The 21,674-nt window shown below is 43.4% G+C and overlaps 2 protein-coding genes across 8 annotated transcripts in view; one reads left to right on the top strand and one right to left on the bottom strand.

The window, feature by feature from the left end:
• EGR2 (early growth response 2) overlaps window positions 1-4,455 on the bottom strand; it is a 78,335-nt gene extending 73,880 nt beyond the window's left edge. For all 5 annotated transcript variants that reach the window (XM_064662349.1, XM_064662350.1, XM_064662352.1 and 2 more), the window contains exon 1: window positions 3,998-4,455. The gene's annotated coding sequence lies outside the window, so the exon portion shown is untranslated. The remainder of the gene's footprint in view (window positions 1-3,997) is intronic.
• Window positions 4,456-4,567: 112 nt separating this feature from the next.
• Window positions 4,568-19,649, top strand: NRBF2 (nuclear receptor binding factor 2). Of its 3 annotated transcripts, XM_064662357.1 has the most exons (5): window positions 4,575-4,711; window positions 5,573-5,699; window positions 15,237-15,321; window positions 16,995-17,035; window positions 18,103-19,649. In XM_064662357.1, the coding sequence occupies exons 2-5, from the start codon at window positions 5,697-5,699 to the stop codon at window positions 18,817-18,819; spliced, it is 846 nt and encodes a 281-aa protein (XP_064518427.1). In that variant the 5' UTR covers window positions 4,575-4,711; window positions 5,573-5,696; the 3' UTR covers window positions 18,820-19,649. The 3 variants fall into 3 exon arrangements, with proteins under 3 accessions (XP_064518424.1, XP_064518427.1, XP_064518426.1); XM_064662354.1 differs by lacking the exon at window positions 5,573-5,699 and having other exon boundaries at window positions 4,568-4,711; XM_064662356.1 differs by lacking the exons at window positions 4,575-4,711; window positions 5,573-5,699 and adding an exon at window positions 13,534-14,001.
• Window positions 19,650-21,674: the final 2,025 nt, after the last annotated feature.

Below are 21,674 nucleotides of genomic sequence, written 5' to 3'. Positions count from 1 at the left end.
GCTTCTTCAAAGAAACAGACATCCCCATCTCTCTTTGAGGAAGGCACTGTGTGGGAGGCTCTGTGGGGCCTCCTACAATGCCATGACTGAGAAGCCTGTCTTTAACTGGAGCTTCACTGAAAATGCACAGTCCAGATAAAATGCAAAGGCACAAAGAGTAAATAAAGAAGTAGTCAATGCTAAGCAAAGTGTGGGCCGAGGAATTCTGCCTCCTAAGGAGGTGACAGTCAAATGAAGCTGGCTCATCATGTGTGTCAAAAGCAGCATCAGACAGGTAAATAGCAATTCTACACTTCCCTCCTACTCTAAAATTCCACCCTTAAAACGCAGGGTATTTGAGGAAGCTTCCTGCTGACAGGCACATCCTGCCCAGAATTACATTTTAATAGTTCTTCTTTTAGACAAACATTTAATCTATACTTATACAGTCAACATGCTATTCCCATGCAGTCCCTCGGGAGGAGCAAAACATGCAAAACACACAAAGGGTGGTAATGAAAAGAAATAATCATTCTGCGCTCATTGATGAGTCTGCAGATAATAGAGTAGAATATTTACTATGGTTCTGTTTTCTCTGGAGGGCAACTTTTTATCTCTTAGATAACTCTGTAGACACTGGCAGGAAACAGTAGCCATTTTCAGTCCAGTGCAGTGGAGGCTGGCACACAATCTGGAACGAATACGTGACATCCAGCACTCCTGGATCTTGGTATTTTGGACAAAAATCCACAAAGTGTCCCAGGACTATTCTCCAAGTAAAGAAGAACTTCCATACAAACTGAGATTTTTTTGAACTAGCAATAACATCACTTTATCACATTAAAGCTAATTTTACACAGATAAGGTTACAGGTTTTACTCGCTTTCTGAAGCCACCTCAGGACGTGGCAACATGATGCCTCTTGAAGGACCAGGGCTCAAGGCTCAATGATATTTTCATCTTGCCAAAGCCAAAAAGTATCACCTATCTAGTGTGTGGGGGGGAATCACACTAGAAACTAAGTAAGTTGAATATTGCATTGCAAACAGCAACACTGAGGGCTCTGAAGTAAATCCTGTGTATCACCAGCAGTTTATAAAACGTGAGATCTTAAAAAGTAATCTTCTCAGGTTTCTTTCTATTTGCCTTCAGTTTTTTGTCAGATTTAGATATAGGAAACAAAACATTGGCACACTAGTCAAGGAAAATGGTCCATTTAAGTGTTTGCTAACAGTATCCGGATGAGAAGAGGCATGGCCAGGTCCCCAGAGGGAATTACAGTCGCTGCCAGCCTTGCTGGAGGAACAGCAATGACCACTGCTTGTTACACGAACAACAGGCATACTGTGACACACTGGCTTGACTCAATAACACAGCTCCTGAAACCTTCATTCTGTCAAAACAAAATTCCTCAGTCCTTTAGCTCCCACTCCACAAGTGGTAAACTGGCCCAGCATCTTCCTCCTTTTTCCACTAAAGGTAATATGTCTTGAAATAAACATTGGCTGTCTCTTAAATAAATTAAATTGTCTTTCCTGAGCCAGCAGCAGGAGTAATGGAAAACGTTTCTCAGAACTAGTTTGTTTGATTTCTAAGAAAGTGTTTGACCTAATGATCTATTTTAGCAAATCGGTATGACTTGACTTATGGATAACTGATAAGCGCACAGCAAAAACCAGCTATGCAGCTACTCGTCACAAGGCAAACATTTTATGCAAAATTAAAAATTATACACAAACCGATCAGGAATACAGTTTAAACAAACAAATGAAAATCTGCAGTTTCACCACTGATGATTAAAAAGTTAGTAAAGTGGTTAGAAATAACAGCTTGGCAGTATGCAATTTAACAGCCAGTGTATCTAAAATCTCATCCTACATAATATTTAGCAAGATCATCAACATTTGCCCCTGGATTAATGCAGTATTGAAAAGGATAATCAGCCAGCTAAGTGTGTAAGATCTGACGTACAGATGCAAGAGAATAAGTAAATTGTGATACATTAACTCAGTACAACTTCATTAACAACCAAGCAACCAAGTTTTGTGCTCGATGTAAAGACCTCTGGCAGATTTTTCCTATCATGGCACTACTGGCAAGAGAGAGGAAAAGGCCAGGCAGCACCAGGCTAAGGGTTAGAGAAGGGCTTGTCATTGTGAAGAGGAACAGTGACCAAGTGGGATGGTCAAGAGGGGGGCTATACTCTTACAGATAAATGTTACTTCATGAGTGTGTGTCCATGAGCTAAAAGGAAGGAAAACACAATGGTTGGGCACAATAGAACAATTCCATTTTATCTCAGTCTGAGTGTAAGTACTGATAGTAAAGTGTCAAATATCCTTTCTCCTTCACCCATGCTGATCTATCCCTTCAAAAATTGACACAGGACAACTTTACCTATCTCCTATTCAATCAGTGGGCTCCGGATCAAAACCCCTCTGGACTACATGGGATCTGACTTGGTGATGTATAATTAAACCAAGTGATAGATAAATTCTTGCAAATGCAAATAGGAACTAGCGAGGTATCTTTGGGAAGCTCCTCACCAGAAGAGACTATCTTGTCTAACCACATATGTTAGAAGGAAAACTCCCCCCAGCACTCCTGTGTTGCAGAGCTAGTCCCTACAGCCCAGGGATAGCTGAGAGCTATGGCATATCAGGCCGTGGGGGCTCCCCCAGAGACCCACAGACGCCACTCACATCTGAGGATCGCAGCTACAAAGGGAAATATGGACTTTCTCTACCTGCTGCTAATTAGCTTTTTTACTTCTTGTTTTCTGGGTGTCTCATCTTCAGCCCTGCTTCTATCCTTTTCTCTCCTTTTTTTTCCTGCCCTCTTTCCCCTTTCAGCCTATTATTACCATGCTCCTGTGAACTCGTGCCATCCTTTCCTGAGAAAGGTACACACAGTCCCTTTACTGCATTTTTCTTCTCTAGTCTTCACAAAACACAAAGTTGTGTGGATGGGAGTGACCACAACATTCACTAAATTCACTGTCTAACAGCTCATTTGCTTTGCTGGTCTCTCTCAAGACATTTTGAATAATTAATCACAGAATCATTATGGATGGAAAAGATCATTGAGTCCAACCATTAACCTAACACTGCCAGGTCCACTACTAAACCACATCCCTAAGCACCACATCTACAAGTTCTTTGAGTACTTCCAAGGACTATTATTCCATCACTGCCCTGGGCAGCCTGTTCCAATGCTTGACAGCCCTTTTGGTGAAGAAATTTTTCCTAATGTCTAGTCTAAACCTTCCCTTGTGCAACTCGAGGATGTTTTGTCTTCTCCTTTTGCTTGTTACCTGGGATAATTAACACTACTGTGCTGTTAGCATATACATGGCAATTTTGGCATCACTGCCATTGTCACCTGTTTCCATATACTGCAATTCCTGCAATGAAGAACCACGAGGAGCCCTGGCACTTTTACTGCTTTGTGACTGTGCTGGGGGGACTTTTCCCCACAGAAACCCTGCTCTCCCCTCAGCATGACCCTTGGCGTCTGTCCCCTAAGCCTCTATCTAGAGCTTTTAAAGTGTTTGTTGATCTCCCATGGGATAGAAAGCTTTAGTTACAAAGCCTTTTTTATTACCGCACATTTTGCTATATTCCCATCTACAAGCATCCTCTGGAAGAAAGGGCTGTCACAGGAACTTGAACTAAGAAGAAAATACCAAGAATATAGGCGAGATCTGAGGAAGACAGTACTCTCGTTAAAGCATTTCAATTAAAGTGCTGGTCTTCATGCCAGTTTTAAAGCTCCTGTGTGGCAGTGGCTCTGACTGCAGAGCTCTAGAGGTCGCAGACTGACAGTCCTTGACAAGTACATCAGGTAGGTTCTGGTGCTCAGGTACAACTACATACCAACTTTACATGCCAGTTTCAGCCTGATGTTGGCTTACATCCATTATTTTGAATCACATCCACCTGATATTTATTAAAGATCCGGGAATACCAACTTGACACTGTACAGAATATGACGTAACTTGCACATAACTATTTCTTACTCTTTGAGAGCAACATCACCTAATCCTAGGCAGGGTGTTGAGGTCACTTGGCGTGTTCAGCCCGGAAGAGTCTGAGGGGAAACCTCACTGCGGTCTTCAACATCCTCACAAGGGGAAGTGGAGCGGCCGGCACTGATCTCTTTGCTCTGGTTACCACTGACAGGACCCAAGGAAACAGCAAGAAGCTGAGTCGGGGGATGTTTAGGTTGGATATTAGCAGAGTTCTTCACCCTGCGGGTGGTTGGGCACTGGAACAGGCTCCCCAGGGCAGTGGTCTGACAGAGCTCAAGAAGCGTTTGGACAACGCTCTCAGACACAGGGTGTGACTCTTGGGGTGTCCTGCGGAGGGCCAGGAGGGGGATCCTCGTGGGTCCGTTCCAACTCAGGATATTCTAAGATTTCCAAATTAACCCTTTTCTTTTTTTTTTGTCCCCTCCTTTTCGGGGGCTAACTTTTCCGAGAAGCAGGGAAGACGACGACTGCCCCTTTGTCCACCTCTCCCCTCGGCGCGCGCGGCGCCCGTTGCCCCGGCGACGCAAATCTCGCGAGGCGCGGCGCGGCTCTCGCGGGCGGAAGCGGCCGCCCGTGTTTACAAGGCAGCCGCGCCGGGGCCGGGCCGCACCGGGGCCGGGCCGGGGCAGCGCCCAGCGCCCCCCGCCCATGTGCCCGCAGCCCCCGCCGCCCATGGAAGTGATGGAGGGGCCCCTCAACCTGGTGAGCGCAGGGCCGGGGGGGGCGGAGCCGGGCAGCGGGGAGAGCGAGACACCGCTCCGCGTAACCGGGCGAGGAGGCGCGACCTGAGCCGACAGCGGGACTTTGGTCGCCCGCCTGTCGCCCCCAAACACCCGTGGGGCCGTGCCGGGCGGGAGCGGGGCCCAGCGCCGCGCCGGGGATGGGGGGCTCGCCACGGTGCGGCGGGACAGCGCTGCTCCGGGCCCCGGAGGGGGAACCGCGCAGGGAGCGAGTTGCGACATGTTTACATTGCCGGGTGAGCCCTCTGTAAACGCGAGGGATAGGGGAAGTTCTGGGAGGCAAGTTCGGGAAGGAAGTGCCTAGAGGAAGCGTTTAGATAGCACAGGCCATATCCATGGCACTTCAGAGAGTTTATCAGGACCCGGTGTTTCTTCTAACTTCAGAAGGCGAAATGCGTTAAAACCTGAAATCAGGACGCGCCCCGCTCCGCCCCCCCCCCGGCTTAGACTAAGTCGCTAAGGAACTGGAGCTGAAACACAGATGGTCTGAAAAATGCAGCTTCACAAAAGCTAGTCAAATGTTAAACAGCCTAAATTGGCAGGTCCCTGTCCAGTAGACACAATCTAGAAGAGTTAATTCCCTGCTGCCTTATGGGTTTTATCAAAGCTGTGTCTTGACTGTGCCTCAGATGCGGTGATGCAGTGTTCCCTTAGAAAACAAGCTTTGGTCCAGCAGTCCAGTGAGCCAGGGGCAGCACACCAGGAATACATCAGTGGTGCTTCCAGGAATGAGTTTGATCCAGAAATTGTTCAGACATTGCCATGTGAACCTCAGGGACTTGTGTCAGTTCAGTTTTTAATCAAAGCTTATTTGCTCCAGCAGAGTGTCAACCCTGGCAAACCCTTGCCTGCTCCATGCAGAGCCAGTCAGGTATTCCTGGATCACCCTCTCTGATTCAGGAAGGCTTTTAGAACTGTCACTGCTGACCACCCATGGAATTAGGAAGATGGTGAGTTTAGATCCAAATCAATGGTGCAGAACCTCTCTGGATATGTCAGCATCACACTGTCTCAGACTTTTCACTCTGTGCTGAAACACTAATTGAAATAAGGAACAGCAAGAAGTAGAAAAGCTCTTGTAACCTGTTGATATGATGGGCTTAAAGTCAGGCAAACAGGCAGCACAGTAATGCAGGAGGGATAAACTGTAGCTAAGTTCACAGACACTGTAAAAACTTTTTAAAAAGTAGATCTAGTGCATAAAACTCTAAGGACAAAACAAATATTGTATATTCACTGGTAAATGTCTGTAAGCAGCAGCTTTTTGGCAGAGCAGATGTCACTAGTCAGTAGTGTTTCAGTAAGAGACCACTTAAAAGGACTGTAGGAGTGACAAGACTGTGACTAAAGCCTGGCTGATGATCTTGTGACCACAACAGGAGTGTTCAAGTACCACACCTGGGTAGCATCAGGCTGACAACAAGGTCAAGGCACTTCTGCATGAAGAGATAATACATGAAAAAAGGTACTTTACATACTTTTGTACAGAAAATTATGAAATTTCCTGCAAATATGCTCCTACTGCCTTAGAGTGGCCTGAAATAAAAACACTTCTTTTTGAAAATGCTGCACAATATTCAGGGAAGGAGCCAACCTCCAGTAAAAGAACATCCATTTAAGATGTTTATAATATCCAATGTGATCTATTTCACTTGCTTCTCCTATAAATATCTTCTCTTACCTATGTCGACTGGAAAAGCACAACTTTTTCCAAAGATGACAAAGGGGAAAATAAAGCTACCAAGAAACCAACAACAACAAAACAAACAAACAAACCAACCAAACCAAACCCACCAAATCACCCAACACCTAAACTACAAAGTGGTTTTGGATACAGTAATCATTAGACTTAACTGCTATTGATGACTTGAGTACAAGACATTTCCCTTTCAGTCTATCATGGCTTTTTCACAAAATTGATTTTTCTTCAGTTAAGGCATTTCATCATAATTTACTACAGTATTTGGATATTGCTTTGTCCTGTGAACCTTGTTCATTAGTTGTGGATTGGAGCATCTGGTCTTTTTGGAAAGCATGGATACTGTCCTGATTTTCTGGGCAGCTGATCTGACTTAAAAAAAAAAAAATCCCTTACAGGTGGCATGCCATAGCCAGTGTTCCACTGGTTTCAATTATGTTCTTTTTCTACCTTCTGACAGATAGATTTCCCTCAAAATAATGTTTTATCTTCATGGAACTGGGCTTAATGCCTTAAACTATTTCTTTCTTACGTTTGCTATATTTTGGTTTCCCCAATTCACCGATTTAGTTCTGTAGATGGCACTAGACAACACAGATTTGCTTTCCAGATATGTTGAATATATATATACACACATATACACACACACACACATATACACACACACACACATATACACACACACACACACATATACACACACACACACACATATACACACACACACACACATATACACACACACACACATATACATATGTATATAACACTACAATGTTTTTTGTTCAATGGGAGTTTTAATTACTGACCTTCAGGTCTAATAACTTCAATGAGAAATGGATCCCTCTTTTCAGAATTTGACCTTATTTAGCTCATTTACATACGAATTTAGTTCTTCAGACTTTTTTTCTATTTTAAAGTTACTAACTTTTTGTATTCCTTCTGTGCCATTGTTGCATGCTTAGCAAATGATCATGCTGAGTCTAACCCCAACTTTCCTTCTTTTAACCTTTCTAGGACTTGTGCTACAGTACTAACTGCTGATTTGATTTTTCCACTGAGCTGTCCTCAAGGTATTTGTTGTACCCAGTGATCCTTCCTTTAGGAATAACTGAAATAACTTTTCCAAGATCTGTTGCCATTGTCTGAGTTGACAGAGCCATTGGAAAGCATTTTCGTAGAATTTCGTAGATTGGAGAAGAACTCTAGGATCCAAGTCCAGCCATTAATCCAGCACTGCTAATGGACCACTGAACCATGTCTCTAAGCAGTGATCTCATCTTGAAAGAAAGGGTTAAAGCCCTCATCCTTATGCTTTTACTAGTAAGGAAGCCAGTTCTTAAACCCTACAAATAAAACATTTAGGTTATGCTGTGGAACTTAAAACCAGTATGAAGTGCAGTTTCTGCACCTGCAGACAACCGTGTAACAGGTTTCTAGCCCGGCTGATTACTTATTTCACACATAACCCAGTGTCAAAAACTTAAGGCATATCAACATTCTTCTGCAGATTAAAACTTTTACTGCAAAAGCACAAAGATAAGTCTCTCATGAACACTGCAAGTTCTTGCAGAGCATCTCAAGAGCTTCTTGGTGATATTTACTGTAGGGGTAATTCCTACTGCCATCTGATTTAGGCAAAGAATTCTGATCTCACATCCAGCAGTAATTTTAACCTTAGGTATAGGAGCAAAAGTTACAAGTTAAGAAGCACAACCATACACTGCTGACCATCAGAAGCTTGGAAGGAACACAGTAAAAATGAGGCAAATAATATCAAACCTCAAGAAGAGATGAGAAAGAAAACTTGTTCCTTAAACAGTCCAGGACCTCAGAACTCTGCAGATTCTACTTTAACACCTCAGTATTGTCCTATAGCTAACGAGCCATACCACCTCTACTTTGTATTCTTCCTACAAGGTAGTAATGTTTGTATGGCTTATAATAAAATATAATCCAAAATCTGGTGAGTATCTGTCAGCTCTAAGTTTCTTGAAGCATAAGGGACCCAGCTTGAGGAGCTGCTGTTTTGGTGAAAACAGAAAGCACAGACCAGTAGCTGGAGTGAGAATAACAAAATGTGTATTTCAAAAATCTCATATAGTGAAAGATTTTAATATTAATGCATTGGTAGCAACCACTCCAGTGCGAGCCAGTCAGTGGTTTACTTCAGGAAGTGATTTAAAAGTGAGGTGAATACTACATCCACACAGAGGCAAAATAACAAACAGAATAAATATGCAATATGGAGGTGTAGGAGGGGCATCTATGAAAGTTCACTAGAGACCAAAGGATTTAAACCACATGGGCTAATGTGTTTGAGACTCAATGCCAGCCTGCAGCTCTGTTATTTTGATTCGAAAACCAGGAATATTATGTTAATCTACAGAAACATCCACTGAACCCCACTTGTTTTCTTTGATTTTTTTTTTAATAAAGCTTAACCTGCTATACTTGATCTTTCAGTCTAAAATGGAACCAAAAAAAGGGCAGATGCACTCAATTCTGAGCTCAAATTAGAGAGGACAAGCTTGTAGGTAATAAAAGGGGGGAAAAGTATCACTCTATAGATGTGCCTCACACAAAGTCTGTTTTTACTACAGTGGTGGGTGAACCACAAGGTGTGAACCCACAGAGGCAGCCCCATATCTGAGAGAAGTGACTGGAGGTGCTGAGGTGGTGCATCAGATGCTCAGCTGAACAGCCAGATCAGTAACAGCCACCTCAAGGCTGTGTTCAGGTATATAATTCCTATTAAAGGCACAACACAGAACTGTTCCACGTGACACAGAAAACAACTTGCAGCTGCTCCCAGTCAAGAACATAATTAGCTAAGCTATTGGTGGTTGACAGAAGCATTATTTCCTCACTGTAACTGTGCTGTTTGGGTACCTACCAGCAGTGCCTTTCTGCTGCATCACACGGGCATTACGTGCCTGTCATCAGGCCACACAGTTCAGCTCTGAGTCAGCATGACCAGCAGTTTGAACACCCAAATGCAGCCACCTCATGGAGGCCTGGTGAGGCAGCAGACTGAGGTCACAACTGAATCCTCTCTGCCCCACTTGTTTTCAACTTGTTCCTCCTGGAATAGATTGTTTACTGGACAATTTGTTGTGATGGCTCTGTTGTTCCCTACTGAGGAGTAGCTCAGTTGCTGTAACAGCTTGAGCCATGTGGTTTAAGGCTGCACATCGAAGCCCAGGTTGGTCTTGTTTATTATCAGGGCAGCAGAACAGTTCTCACTTAGCAAGACTTGCTGTGACACTGTATGTGGGGACAAGAAAAACACCACCAAAGCAGCTGAGAACTGCAGGCATGCAAAATGCCCAGGGAGGTAGTGGAGCCACCATCCTTGGAGGTGTTTAAGGAAAGACTGGACATGGCACTTAGTGCCATGGTCTGGTGTACATGGTGGTAGGTTGGACTCAATGATCTCAGAGTTATTTTCCAACCTAATTGATTCTGTAAAAATGGCTCTGACAAGCAAGTTGAAGCATTCAGTGCTTTTATCCTACTAAGTGGATGAAAAGGAAGTGAATGAGGTTGATTTGACTATGCAGTAGGTAAAAAGATACCACACCCTAAGGAAGGTGCAGGTGATACATGCCTCTGTGGGGTTTGGAAGGCTCCACCTAACCTGAGCAGTGTGGATGTGAGTTGGTTTCATTCCAGATCTCTTAATTGCATTTGCATGGTGAGGAACTCAGACTAACCATTTTATCTTAAACTTGGAATAGGCTGGGAACACACGCGTAGTCAATTAGAGCTATTCAGTGAATTAATGTGGGTTGGCAAAACAACTGGTTGCTTGTCTGCCCATATATTTAAATTCTAATGCCATTGCTTACATGCCAGTTGAACTTTAACATCTTTACAGTTCAATACAAAGCGAGTGAGGAGTCTGTCAGTGCTGAGAACACATTCTCATGAGAGTTTCACATACTTGTTTTGCTCTGTAGGAACACTAACCTGTAATTTACACAGCTGAGTCATTGTTCTGTCAACCTGGCTAAGTACAGGCTTACAAAGACAGACAATTGAGCTCACATCCGACTAGTGGTCTTGGTTGAACAACCACAATGGGTTCTGCCATTTTTTGGTTCTTAATCATCTTTCTCTACAGAATACAATTATTTAAAAATGGGAGCTTGCTTCTGTTGATAAAGCTACATTTTACCATTTCTTTAGTCTTAGTGGCAAATATATTCCCATTATTTAGCATGTTACAATACAACTCTATATTATTTTTGGCTTTAGTAAGTACAAGCATTTTCCATAGTCACCCCAATCATGATTGCACTTTTTTTTTTTTAAAGTAAATGGATGGCCACAGTTTATTCTTGGACCTCTCAGGTCAAGTTTTCCCATTGTGTTCTCTCTTCATTCTGTTTTTTCAATGCATATGAGGACATACACATTGAAACCTTTTTAAGTTCACTGTTTCCTGGTAAGAATGATGTTTGAAAGAGATTTCCATAGATATAGAACTGACAGAGTGTGGCATGGGAGTAACCGTGGTGCACCAGCTCATCCCGCCCTTTGTGACCCTCTGCTGTAAACATCCACCTGGAAAACACTTAGCATGCTTGGATAACATGGAAGTGACACAGTGTGCACTTTATGACTCTTCAAACACTCTTAGGAAAACAGACCTGTGTCCTTAGGGAAACAAATCCTCAAATAGATCCCTCATCTCTCAAAAAAAAAAAAACACACCAAACTGAAAAACCAAAAAACCTTCCTCTTTGCTTTCAGCAGTGAGAGACCACAGGTGTTGATCCTTTCTGGCAAAAATAACTGGTATCCACAGCCCATGGCATAAAGTAGATGACAGTAGCAGCAAACAGTGGTTTCACTTAAAAAACTTACAAACAAACTTCTTGCGGTTAAGCTTCCATCAGGCTCCATTGTTTTAGCAGCTGAGTTTTCCTGCCTTTATTAGTCACCTTTTAAGTTAGGCACCAAAATCTGTGCTTCACAATCATATTAAAATACATAATTTTTAGAGAGTCCCTTGCGATGTACAAAGAAGGCTGTAAGCTTAACATCTTGTGCAAGGCTTTGTCCAAGTGAAGAGCTGTTGTCCCATTAGTGGAACAGAGAAAACCAAAATATACACAAGACTGTCTCAGCTACAGAAGCACTGTTGCAAATTACTGCTCTGAGGAGAGGGTAGCAGACTGTTTGAAAATGAGCCAGTAACACATCTACCTTTTCAAAATATTGTTGCTTTGAGCAGGTTTCTTCCTGTTATGCTCCTTTCTGTCATATCTAGCCACCAACTGGAATTCTATGGGAAAAAGCAGCAGCTTTTATTTTTCCCCCAACGTAAGCTAGGATCACACTGTGGTAATCCTTTAAGTTGTAACAGTACACCGTTTCTAGAGAGAAAATGAGAATTTTTATTTTTCAGTTTGAGAGAACATTAATAGATCTGGCAAGTGGGCCTTATGGCTTCATTTCTCAAAGGCTGCAGTCACATCATTGTGTAGTTTATAGTGCAAAAACAAGAGGAATGTTAATTTTTGGGCTGCTAAAGAAAGCTCTGGGTAAAGAGGGCAATCTGTATTGCTGTTTTAGAGGGTTGTTTGATTGGGTTTTTTGTTGTTTAGAGAAACCTAGGCAATGATTTGGGCTAGTTGAGTGGAAAATCAAATAGGAGCCTTTCTGTAGAATAGCACAAACTTACAAATGCAGGTATCCTCCTTCAACATCTCAACTCCAGTTGGAAAGGGTAGAAAAATATCAAACTTACCTGCTTTTGCAGTTGGTCCAGAGTGATTCATGTCACACAATAAAGCTTACACAAACCTTGTAAGAAGTAGTTATTTGAAGCAACGTGAGGATGCTTTTTATCTTGGCCATCCTGCCCTCACCTGCTTCCTTTTACAAGGGTCAAATTGTTAACACCTGTCCACTTGCCTGCTGGGAATTCCTGCTCATTAGGATTGGGAGGGACATCTGGAAGTAGTTGTCAACCTGCTTGCACCCTTCAATTCCATAGCTTGTTAATAAATTATAATTATTCTTACACCCCATCCTACATTTATTTCCAGCACTGCAAGTGGAAGAGGAAAGAGAAATCGGATCCATAAACCCAGCAGAGCCAAGCAGCAGGTGTTTCTGTAACCACAGCAGCAGGACCAAGGTCAAAGCAGTCCTGCTGGAATGTGCTGGGATCCAGCACAGCAGCTCCACAACTGTTGTGTAAACACCTTCCTTTAGCATGACATCAGACCAGGGATAAACTTGAGAGTCATTTTTTTCTCTTCAGGATATAGGACCAGTTCTTCCATTGGCAGTTTTATAATGGGATACAGGCTCCTCTGAGTTCAAAACAGATTTGCTAACAATGGTTGGAAGCTGTGTGGCTGAGTGGAACTGAGCATTTCTTGCAGTAAGCCAGCAGAATAGACAAGATGTACAAGCTCATCCATCATAATGGCCATTAAGCACCCAAATACTTCTGCTGCAGCTTCATCACTTGCTGCTAGGAAACAGCACCGCTAATTTCTCCAAACTGCTTATTGAAAAATAAGCTACCATGAAAATGGGAGAGATTCCTTGGTCCTTCCACAATCAACTAATGGGCACAAACACTCACAGGGTGGCATAAATGAGCAAATATTTCCTTGTCAAGCTGGCAGGAAAAGATGGAAAATGAGGAATTCCTTGCCCATGACTGACTGCAGAACACTTGGTTTTCTCACACAAAGCTGTGCTTAAAATTGATTTTTCTCTGCTGTGGTTTCTGTTGTTTTCGTTGGGAAGTTTGTTGCATCAGAGTAAGGTGGTCTGATGTGTATATTTCGATGTAAGAGCAAGAAAGGCATTTTGACCTTCTCAACAGAGGATCATGTTTTCTTCTTGATAACTTCTGTGGACTGTTGCTTTCCTAATTTTATTCACAGTCCAGCCTGACTTCTTCAGACTCCCTTCAGCTTCACTGGAAGTTAATTGAGAATGAAAATAATTTAATTGCTCAGTCAAACAGAACTGACTGTCCTCAAATGTGCTTAAGTGATTTGAATAAGATCATACTCCAGTAGTTTAAAACATGTAAGAATAACCCTTGAAAACAGTTAGACTCAAATTCTTATATGTAGAAACTAATAAATGAAAGCAGTTCCCCTGCCTGTTGAAGTGCTTCCTTAGCCCTTCTGTCTCTGGCTATCCTGTTTCCTCTTACCCTGTTTTTTCAGACCTGCCCATGCAGTTTTCAGAAGCAGCTGTATCAATACTAATTTATTGAAAAATTGTTTTGCAAAGAGCTAGCTCAGGTGTTTTTTTTGTCCATGACACAGCTAATTTGTAACGGGATGAGCTGCCAGGAATAACCAAGGAGATGGCTCTATCTGTGCTGATCCTGTTTGTTCATTCCCATGGGAAATTAGTTTATCTTTCTGGCATATGTCATTTGTAGGAGTCCATAGAAAAAGGCCATAAAATAGATAATTTTCCAATAGAAAAACACTTCCACTTCTGAGATTATTTAACCTCAGGGCAGAAGAAATAGGAAATGCTGACAATGCTCTGAGGATTCAATGAAGGTGAGGAAGAAGAATATAACAAAAAATGTTTGTTGTGAAGAATCGAGGAATTGTATTTTGGTTTTTTAAAAACACAGCATATTAGCATATGAAATCAGTTTTAGAAAAGCCAAATGTCTACATGCAGTGATATAACTGCTAGGGATTGCTTAAGAACAGCTGTCGCCCAAACGAGTGTTTTCTATACAAATCATTCTCTTCTGGGGTGTAAGAGCTGCCAAGATTGTGGTAGAAAATTGAACTTACTGTAACAGTGCAGGGGATAAGTCCACTTGGAGGACAAAGAACCTGACCTGTGTTTTGGAACTTGTGTTTTAGGTGGATGTTAATATAAGTGTCACGTAAGTATCAGTACCTGATGTGTGCTTACTTCAAACTCAACGTGCAGCACAGCAGCCCTGAACTGTGTAACTGAGAGTCTCACCAGTTAGTGCTTCTAGCCTTTCACATTACACAGCTTGTCTGGGAGGAGGGACCATAAAATTTGTGTCTTGTAGTAATGACAAAAAGATTTACTTTCATGAATGTTGCAGTGCTGGTTATACAGTAGTGTTTCTCACTGAGCATATGCAAATACAATTGCTTGCTTCCAGCAACATCCTTAGTCTGTGATGGTGGTTTACATTAGTGGTTTACAAATACTAGTATAGACTTAACTGTTGTACAGCAACAACGTGACTTTGATATCTTTAACTATGGCTGTGCTGCTGCCATTAACTGGTGTAAGCTGCAGACAAAAAAAAAAAAGGCAGAGATCTTTTGTAGTTTATTCACCCAAGAGGCAAAGCCTCTAGGGCATGGGACAGCAGAAAATATCAGACCAGCTGTGAGATGTAACACAATTCAAATATTTTGCATTCTGCCAGGTAAACTGGTCCTAAAAACACACAACTTCTCATAACTTCTTATCCCTAATGGTCTTTTTACACATCTGTGGTAGGTGCCTGCCTATAAAAGAGAACATGTACTTTCTGAGGAACAGCTTCAAAAGGATTTTGTTATGTACACACCACCTTTGCTGCATTAACAGCCTTCAGTTCTTACCAGTACAGACTTTTGTAAGGTAGTATTAAAGAAGAAGTCCAATTATAAAGCGTGGACGGGAGTGGGAGATCTGAGCCTAAAAGCATGAGAATTGGAATCAGTACAGGTTTCTTAGATATAATGATTACTTTTACCACAGGTACAACTTTGTCCATGAACCCTCATTGATGCGATGTTTTTTTTTTTTGAAGGCTCACCAGCAGAGCAGAAAAGCAGATCGCTTGTTGGCAGCAGGGAAATATGAAGAAGCAATTTCTTGTCACAAGAAAGCTGCTGGTGAGTAGGTTATTTCTCACATTCCAGCTGTTAAAATCAGTTCCTAGATTTGCATGCTCTGTGCCCCAAGCCTGTCTGAGCTCAAGAAGCATTTGGACAACGCTCTCAGGTATGTGGTGTGACTCCTTGGGTGTCCTGCCAGGAGTTGGACCCAATGATCCTGATGGGTCCCTTCCAACTCAGAATATTCTGTGATTCTATGATTCTATGTAAGTAGAATATCTAGTTACATGCAAAATTTTTATTTTTAAAATGTGAGTTTGTTTTTCAGTCCAGATCAAGAGCCCTTTTGGAAACTTTTTTTTCTCATATGAGCAGCTCAAGTCAGACATTTCCATAGTTGTTTTGATTGGGGATGGTTATCACTGCGAACGCAGTTCTTGACTGAAGATGAAGCCAACACCTTGTGTCATGCACAGACTAAAGCTGGGTACCTGCTGTAAGCCAGTTTCACTTTACCCTTTGTGTTTTCTTCACTGCTTTCATAGCTGAGGTCACCTGCTTCCCCTGCTAATAAAGGAAATACTTAGACAAATGTTTGCTTACAAAAGTTTACTTCCCTTTCCTGATGTCCGAATCAAGCAGCTGAAAACAGGTGATGAGCTCAGCTTCCCCAGAGCTCGAGCACAACATCAGATTGACACCCTGTCCTGTGTGAGACCTTGTGCATTTACCTGCCCATTTAAATAGTCCCGCCTAATTATCTGTGTTGGAGTCCCTCAGCTCTCTGACAGTGCAGCAGCTACTTGGCAGAAGAAGAAAGAGGATCTCTTAATTGGTGCAACAAGTAGGACATTTTCAGTGACAGGGCTTTGAGGAGACAAAGTCTCCTCAAAGGAGAGTGGCTACTCTGAACATCATAACCTAGATACCAGGCCTTCTCACTTTCCATTCATAAATACTAGAAGTTAAAGTGAGAAACTGATAGTTTCTTTGGTTTTTATGAATACTCAGAGTGATCAGGGATAACACATTCTAGTATGCAGACTTTTGGTTTTCTTTTGTTCATATACCAAGACAAAACCCAGAAGGGCACTGAATCTTTCTTGCATTTCTTTGTCTGATGATTCTATGCCATTATCTTGCATCATTCCAAATTTGGTTAAGAATTTCTTACACCTTGTCATTTTCAGCACTAGCAAGATATGCTCAAAGTGCTTCTCTGACTCTTAAGCCAGCACATTTTCTGGTTTGGAGGAGAACTTGGGAAAAAAAGTGAGGAACTAAGGACCATAATTTTTCATTATGAATATAATTTAAAAGCATGACTTCATAATACTGGTGTGCCCTGGGCAAGAGGATTTTACTTATCACATTTTGTCATAAAGTGCTTGTATGCTAAAGGTCTGGTCCTTAGCTGTGTTCCTTCCCTTCATGGGACTTTCTGGAAATGGCTGTTGTCCTTCTCTGTAAAACAAATTTGAGCAACCCAAGCCAACAGGATACCATGGAAGGGGTGTAGTGTGCATTGCAAGACCTTACAGCAATTTTTCCTGACTTTTGAAAACCAGCAGGTGTTTCCAACCACCGTAACTCTGTAAATGCTTTGCCTCTAGACTGCTGCCTTTATGTGGGAGTTCAGCACACAGAAGGCCTGGAGCCTTTCCTTAGGTTTTATGGGAATGCTGAGGTTGTGCAGGCCGTGCTGACGCTGCCCTGTTCTCTATCCACAGCGTACCTCACGGACGCCATGAAGCTGACCCGGTCGGAGCAGGTGAGGCCCGAGTGCAGCAGCTGCCAGAACCAGCTACAGCTCCTGTGTGTCCCACTGTGCCCTCGCTGATCACACTCCCCTTGGGCATTACCCTCTCCAAAGTTTTCTGAGCCCTTGGCAACTGCACCGGGAGTGTCACAAGTGTGGTAACACCGGTCTTCCTAGGGAGTTTTTCCAAGTTTATGTGGAGCAGGGACAAGAGAAATGCTAAGCCATCCAAGGGGTCTCCAGCTTTCTAGTCTGCCAGGCATCTTCAGGGAAGTGATAAAACTAGTTTCATGTTTAGCTTTTGCTGTGAGGCACTTTGCTGAGACACAAAGCCGAGCGTCTCATCTACAGTCTGTAATTTTGGGTTTATTCATCCTGACTGGGGGATCTCCAGAACAACAGCCCTGACACCTTTCCTTAATCATTGCACAGATCTGCCTGTGAATGTAGCAGTGCAGTCTGCTCAGCACTGTTACAGCAGTAGGGTTTGAATTTAGTCAGTATTATGAAAGCAAATAACCCTTGGAGATCAGGCCTCTGTCTTTGCTCCAAAGGGTCATTCTTTTGGAAAATGGTCTCTCATCCAGGTGGTTCCTATGAGTTATTGTCCACCATGCCATCCCCTTCATTAAATATGGCTGAATCATTTGGGACTGTATCTGGCCTTGGAGCAATTTGCTGCTTAGTTTCGGGTGTTATTGATATGTCTACACAGATACCATCACAGAAGCATACAAAAAGTTTGCATGGTTTAGCCAAAGTGTGGCTGTGCATGCCAGGAGAATCCCTTCCTTCCTGGTGCTGTTCATAGGTCGGTTAAACTCCTGGTGCCCCTGCTCAGAGGGGTTGTAGCCTGGTCAGTGACTTACAAACAAAAAGACCGGTTTTTTTGCTGAATTTGGGTGACATATCTGAATCTGTTGCATTGTACAAGCAGAGGGCAGTTCTTGCTCCCCCCCCCTCAGCCGTGCTGTGATACTGTTCATGTAAATATTTGCACACATGTAACTTTACCTGCATGAATATTCAGGTGGGATCAGGGATCACCCACTAAATTGTTTAATCTTGTTCTTACCCAGGCTCAGCTGTCACTGGAATTACAAAGGGATAGTCACATGAAACAGTTACTGCTCATCCAGGAGAGGTGGAAAAGGGCAAAGAGGGAGGAAAAGCTGAAGGCCCAGCAGAATGCTGATAAGGAAACAGCCACACACCTTCAGACTTCTTATAAGCCATCTGCTGAAGACTCTGATGATCAAAACATACTGGTTCCTGTTACTCAGAAATACAGCCCTTCCACAGAGAAACATTCGCAGGATATTCAGGGTGTCTTTGACAGGGACCCAGATACACTGTTGTTTCTGCTTCAGAAAAAAAAGGAGCCGGTGGAAGCATGTATTGGGAGTAAAGCTCCAAAAGATGACAAAACAATAATAGAAGAGCAGGCAACCAAAATTGCAGATTTGAAACGGCACATAGAATTTCTTGTAGCTGAAAATGAGAGATTAAGGAGAGAGAATAAGCAGCTAAAAGCAGAAAGAGCTAGACTCCAAAAATCTCCAGTAGACAAGGAGCTTGATGTAGATGCTGATTTTGTAGAGAAGTCAGAGTTGTGGGGTCTGCAGCAACACTCAGAAAGTACTTCTTCAGCTGCAACGTGGCAGAAGTTTGCAACAACTGCTGGGAAGGCAAAGGACATTCCAATACCCAACCTTCCCCCCCTGGACATCCCATCCCCTGAACTCCCACTGCTGGAACTCTCTGAAGATATACTGAAAGGACTGATGAATAGTTAAAACCCAGGAAAAGTGCTCAGTATAGTTACCCATACTTAAGAAAAGGGAAAGCCACCAGGACAGTGGTGATCTGAGGGCAGAAACATCTACCACAATCCTACTGTTGGAGAAAAGGCATTAAGCAACTCTGTTACTGTGAAATACACATCATATCTGATCTACTTCATGAGAGTTAAAGGTACCATAGTTGGTATAAGATGGTGAGCTCTTTTAGTCTTTCTCCCAACGTTTCAAACCAAACGACTGCCTGGAGAATGTTTCAAGTAACACAATCCTTCAGGGTTTTTAAGTATGCTATATATGTAATAGTTATCTATAATGCCATAAATGATGGTGCAGAACCTAACTGTTACGGTTGCCAGTCGGCTGCCACTTCATGTTGAAAAATGCTTTCTAGCATGAATTTAAATGTGCATTTCATTATGCATAACTTTGTTAATTCAGATACAGTGCAATTTATACACCTCCTAGATGGATTTATGTGCCACACTCAGTACTCCTGACCATGTTAACCTCAAGTCAGGAGAGATTTTAATTTCCATTCTATGAAGGAACCAACTTATTAGTTCTGTTGACGAGGTTTTTTTTGGGGGGTTATCTGTTTACATAACTAATCAGGGTGCATTGAATCTAGCTATTGGTTTCTGTATAAAGTGACATGGTTTAAAAAAAGAAAAACCTATACTTAAGGAAAAATACCCTTTTTGTTTTCAGTGATGCATGAATGGAAGTAATTCTAGCTGGCAGTATTTGATTGAAACAGAAATTGTTTACAGCTTAACCTGATTCAAAAGGATAGGAAAATAAAACCCAAGGTGTTTTGACACTAATTGTGTGTTAAATCTCTACAGATGTTGCAGAGTATAAAAACCAAATTAGTACTTGTACTAACAGCGTTAGTACACACGTACAAGCTGGGCTTCTGTGTTCATCATCCAGCACATTTGAGGAAGCTGGGATGAATTCAGAGGGCCCAGCCCATCCATGAAGTGACCTGGCTGACAGCTGGGTTAGAGTCATAGAATCGACCGGCTTGGAAAAGACCTCTGAGATCATCAAGTCCAACCCTTGATCCAACCCTGCCATGGTTCCCAGACCATTGCACTGAGTCCACATCCAGTCTCACCTTAAACACCTCCAGGGACGGTGAATCCACCACCTCCCTGGGCAGCCCTGATTACTCTAAAAATTTCTTCCCAATATCCAACCTACGGCTCCCTGGCACAGCTTAAGACCATGCCCTCTTGTCCTACTGCTGGTTGCCTAGAAGAGACTGCCGCCCACCTGGCTACAACCTTCTGTCAGGTGGCTGTAGAGTGAGGAGGTCTCCCCCGAGCCTCCTCCAGGCTGAACAACCCCAGCTCCCTCAGCCTCTCATAGGATTCTCATAGGGTTCTTACACTGGAGCGTCCCAGGGGCAGCTCTGTGGTCCTGCCTGGGACAGGCCCCCTGGAGCCGCAGGAAGGGGCTGTGAGCAGGCACACCCACTGCGGGGCTGGGCCAGCTCGGGCAGGGCAGGGCAGGGCAGGGCAGGGCAGGGCCTCCTCCTCACCCGCCCCTTCCAGCGGGCTGGCCTCTGCCCTGGTACCTGAACGGGGCTTTCCTCAGGGTGTTCCCGTGGGTAGTGGAGGCCTTAGTTAACCTCAGCTGTTACTGATTATTGAAAAGTGTTCACTGTTGCAAGCTACCTAATTTTAAGTAATTCTTGTGCTGTTAAAAGGTGAGCTTGCTTTCTAAAGGTGCATTTTTCTTCCAGAATAGGCTTGGAAGTGCAGCAAGAACACCTTACTGCTGCAAATTGTCCCCTGGCCTCTGTATACCTGGTGTCTTCTGTGCTTGAAGGAGAGTAGGGACTGGAGGCTAGAAATGTCTATGGAAACAGAGGTAAGACGAGGTCATTAGAGGAGGTCCCTCGTGCTGAATTGTAGCTGGAATCTAATCTTGCTGGGGGGAAAAAAAAGTTGTTTTTCAGTTGGTGCAGTTTAGCAAAGGGCCTCACAGACCAGCTGTGATGAGGTGACCTGTTCCAGGGCAGTCCCAGCTCGCTGCTCCCACCAAAGGGCAAGTCACAGTCTCTGCTGACACCTGCCTGGCTGGCTGTTCAGTTGACAAGGCAGAGCAGCACAGTAAGTAAAGCAAAGAAAGGCATGTGCTACAAGATGGAAATAAGTGATTTAAGCAGCTACCAGGGCTGGTAGCTCAAGGCTGCAGACATTTCAGCGATCTCTGCAAACAGCAGCTATAGGAGAAGGAAGCAACTTTTAGCCTGGCTACCTCTGCTAAAGAGTCAGGGTTCCTCAGAGGTGGGAGCATGGGACTTGCCAGCTCTGCCTTTTTGTAAGACTAAACTGTCCCTTCATGTATAGCTCCATAAACAAAACACCAGACCTGAAGGAAGCTGTGGGAAGGGTAGCCAAGTGGGGGCAAAACTCCATGCTGCCACTTTGGGAAAGTGGTGGTAAAACTTCTCTCTCCTGCAGTGCAGATGTTTGTTTGTTCTTGCAGTCTGCCTGCTCAACACAGGACTGCTGCTGAATCTCAACTCCGAGCATTAAGGCTGAGCACGAGAGTGTTCCACTCCCGTGAGTGATGCTGAATTTTTCCAAGTAAGGAATTCTTCAGTCTGAATCCACACCTAAGCAATTACTCAGTGCATGGGAAGAAAGGTAGGTTGTACAGAGAATACTCACCACTAGAGGACAGGTTTTACAGATACATGGCAATAAACCTAAGGAAAGCCGTCTCCCGTGGATGTCAGCAATTAGTTTAAGCCCGAACAATTTAGGACTGGTTTAGGCGGTTACTGCCTTCCGGCCGCGGCCCCGCGGTGCTCGGCCCGGGCCCTGCTCCCTGCG

This window comes from Pseudopipra pipra, chromosome 8 (assembly GCF_036250125.1).
Source record: "Pseudopipra pipra isolate bDixPip1 chromosome 8, bDixPip1.hap1, whole genome shotgun sequence".
In the NCBI taxonomy this organism is placed as follows: domain Eukaryota; kingdom Metazoa; phylum Chordata; class Aves; order Passeriformes; family Pipridae; genus Pseudopipra; species Pseudopipra pipra.
The sequence above is the reverse complement of the archived record's forward strand: the minus strand, read 5'-3'. Positions and strand labels throughout refer to the sequence as shown.

Excerpts from the sequence above, each read along its gene's own strand:
- NRBF2 (XM_064662354.1), top strand. The coding sequence starts at position 4,658 with ATGTGCCCGCAGCCCCCGCCGCCCATGGAAGTGATGGAGGGGCCCCTC. Across the intron at positions 4,712-15,236 it reads TGGAGGGGCCCCTCAACCTG|GCTCACCAGCAGAGCAGAAA; the intron begins GTGAGCGCAGGG and ends TTTTTTTTGAAG. Across the intron at positions 15,322-16,994 it reads TTGTCACAAGAAAGCTGCTG|CGTACCTCACGGACGCCATG; the intron begins GTGAGTAGGTTA and ends CTCTATCCACAG.